Source organism: Capsicum annuum, unplaced genomic scaffold (genome assembly GCF_002878395.1).
Source record: "Capsicum annuum cultivar UCD-10X-F1 unplaced genomic scaffold, UCD10Xv1.1 ctg5076, whole genome shotgun sequence".
NCBI classification, from domain to species: Eukaryota; Viridiplantae; Streptophyta; class Magnoliopsida; order Solanales; family Solanaceae; genus Capsicum; species Capsicum annuum.
In genome coordinates, this window is record NW_025858651.1 from 254297 (window position 1) to 257454 (window position 3158).

At 41.8% G+C, this 3158-nt stretch overlaps 1 protein-coding gene across 1 annotated transcript; it reads left to right on the forward strand.

Annotated features, from left to right (window-relative positions):
* The first annotated feature begins 1016 nt into the window (after window positions 1-1016).
* Window positions 1017-2548, forward strand: LOC107851846 (uncharacterized mitochondrial protein AtMg01110-like). The gene has a single exon (XM_016696945.2). The coding sequence runs from the start codon at window positions 1698-1700 to the stop codon at window positions 2472-2474; it is 777 nt and encodes a 258-aa protein (XP_016552431.2). The 5' UTR covers window positions 1017-1697; the 3' UTR covers window positions 2475-2548.
* Window positions 2549-3158: the final 610 nt, after the last annotated feature.

Genomic DNA, 3158 nt, shown 5'->3' on the forward strand with positions numbered 1-3158 from the left:
TCCTTGGATTATGAACTTTATATTTCCCGAAATTTCGGGGGGAGTAGTCTTAATAATAGGCAAAGTAGGCAAAGGGTCTTCCGTAACAGACCTTACTTAACGGTCGAGTACCGAGAGCTCCTCATCCCCAATTGAGTTGCAAAATCTAAGCTATCAACCATCTCTCCTCTTTGATCTTATTGGCCCCATTGCATTCGACTTCTTATGGCGCTCAATCAGCTAGTTAGGTTAGCTAGCCATTCTTTTCCTAGTCTTAGTTTCTATAAAGCAATATTGGATAGAGTACCTATGAAGATGTCTTATACTTATAAAGCCTCTGTCGCACTTTCTATGGCACGTTAGGAGCACCTCAGAAAAAGTATATTGGTGGGCATGTCTACGAGCAATCTTATTAAGGCAAATGCATGCGTCGGAAGGTCTATTCCTTAACTAATAATAAAAATAATAGACCAGAATGGATGTTTTCAAATTCTTCGTCAGAGGAGAATTGATCACCCCGATGAATGGACAGTTTTTCCAATGGTGCAGCTTTACCTGGCATTCTATTATATAATTAATATAGAATTATATAATATAGGGTCCTCGGTCGATAGGTCTGTCTACTCCCAAGCTCGATTTTGCTAGTTGGTACTAGAATTGCTAATGGGACGGTTAAAGACTGAAATCCGAGATCAGTTCCTCTTTTGGGGAGTTCACTCTCAACCAAGCGCGTTAAAGGAATACCTATGATGTGTTAAGAAGTTCTCTAGTCAGCAATCACACATGGGAGTCTTTCCAAAGATTCTCTCGGAAAGGGGTTCTGGTAAAGCTTTTCTTGTACCTGCGTTAGGAGCACCACGTAGAAGGTTTATTTTGGGACAGCTATCGAAAAAGATTCTTTAGGGAAAAGCAAAGGCATTCGGGTGATAGTCTTATTTATTCCTATTATGTGATTATGTGCGGCTATTACGGAATATCCGAGACTTGGCAATATAAAGACTTCCGCTAAGCAAGCCATGTCATTCATCAGAGAAGTAGACCGAGCCATCCTAAAGAGACTTTCTTTTGTTCTAGGTTTCCACAAAGCGGTATCAGGGTATGAGAACGCCTTTCTCCTTTTAGCTTTAGTCGGTCGAGTAGCTTATTCGAATGTTGTGAACTCATTCCTGCCTTTGCAATACCAGCGCATCTTGTGCCACAGAATCGGTTGTGCTCTGCCTCTTCCCCTCTATCAGAAGATTGCCTTGTGTGGAAGGTTGACTCTGAACTTCAGTCAATGGGAGGAATCCCCTTATCTAAGGTTCTTTGTATGGCACTCTAAACTCTCTTTCTTACGCGAGACAGAAAGTGTAACTACCGAAGCTCTTTCAACTTGTCCTGTCTTTGGATAAGTATTGCGGTTAAGTCAGTTAACAAGATGAGAGTCGGAAAATGGAAATAAGAATTGTCAAGTGATTCGTCGAATGCTTCTACTTATGTAGATGGAGCCAGTACGCTACTATATATACTGATAATTCCCAAGACAATATCGGGATTGGGCACAGTATGAAAGATCTTTGAAATCCTTGATAGTCTGGAAAGGGAACGCAAATCTAGCCACCACTTTCTCTATTTAAAGAAAAAGAAAACTTCCCCAGACTGAGAGATTGCTAATCCTTTTTCTTCGCCTGGTGAAATTAAACAAAACTGAAAACTGGAATAATCAGAGACGCATCTTTATGATATGTAATTACATAAAGCAGAGGTTGCTCTTTCCTGTCCACAAATGGTCAATGGAGGTTCTTTCTCATCTCCGGACGGATGGAACTTTCAACCAAGAGTTTCCATTGTCACTTTTGAGAGAAGGAAAGAAGAATGAGTATTATTCCTTTGATCTTAAGTCGGCAACGGATCGTTGGCCATTGAGTGTCATGTTTGCCCTTATGTCTTGTATGTTTGGGCCAACATTGGCATCTTCAATTGTCAACAGCTCTTTGGGCCTCAACACCTTTCTAGTCGGGAAACCAATTGTGAAAAGGATGAGTGAGGTTGCCTTTCTTTGTGATCAGCCGTTAGGTTACTACTCCTCATGGTCACTCTTTGCTTTGTCCCACCACTATGTAGTGTGGTTGGTAGCAAAACGAGCTTACCCGCAGAGAACCACCCCTTTTAAGGACTATGCCTTGCTAGGTGATGATATCCTAATCACTGATGCACTTGTGGCACAACAGTACAGGATACTACTGGATAAACTCGGTGTGACCATTTCGGAGGCCAAATCGATAATATCTGAAACTGGTTGCGTCGAGTTTGCCAAGAGATTCTGGGTCAAGTCAATGCAAATTAACCTGTCTCCAGTCTCTCTTCGGCTGTTGTTATCTTGTAGGACGACTATTGGTCTCTGTTCTATCCGTAATAAATACCCTGTAAGTGTTTCTACATTACAGCGGTTGGGTGGAGCGGGATTTAGAGTCCGTTCGCTTTCTCAACTCAATCTAAACGTTGGGAAAGATTAAAGGCTGCCTGTTGCAAGCCAAACCGGTCACATCCTCTACCTCTTGAATGGTGGATTGGAAGGTTTGGAAACCTCAATCCCTATTTGAAGGGAAAGATAGTGGATTATCTTTGGAGGGAATTAAAACCCAAAGAGATAGATCTCTTCCCAGAAGAGATGGTGTTTGATAAGGAACGTGATATTCTTGAGCATACAGTGATACTCAATTGGGTAAAACTGTGGCTTAAGTGGTGTCACTGGTACTATACGGTTGCATTGTCTGAGGAGGTATCCATCGATGAGATGATGGATGTTCCTATATGTAGCACGACCTGGAAAAGATTGAACAAAGATTTTGATTTAATCAAGTTTGGTCTGATCTGGAAGTGTTATGATATGGGAGTCGATTGGGATTTATCGACTACACCAAGGTGGTTGCTAGATCCTAATACCGTTATCCAATTCGATAGGTGGATATATGGTGGTATTTCAGGAGGTGATTTCATGATGGCACCGGTAGACTTACCATCGCCAGTGAAAGGGCTCAGGTCATAAGACTGAAAACTGGAATAATCCTTCCTAAGAAAAGAGGTTTCGGTAATAGCATGAGAAAGAAGAAGGTGACTTCCCAAGTCTGTTGACCATCCTCCGAAATAGGGGTGATAAAGTCTGAAATCATTCATGGGTATATGGGTCCGACGAGAAA

Coding starts and splice junctions, on each gene's coding strand:
- LOC107851846 (XM_016696945.2), top strand. CDS start 1,698: ATGATATGTAATTACATAAAGCAGAGGTTGCTCTTTCCTGTCCACAAA.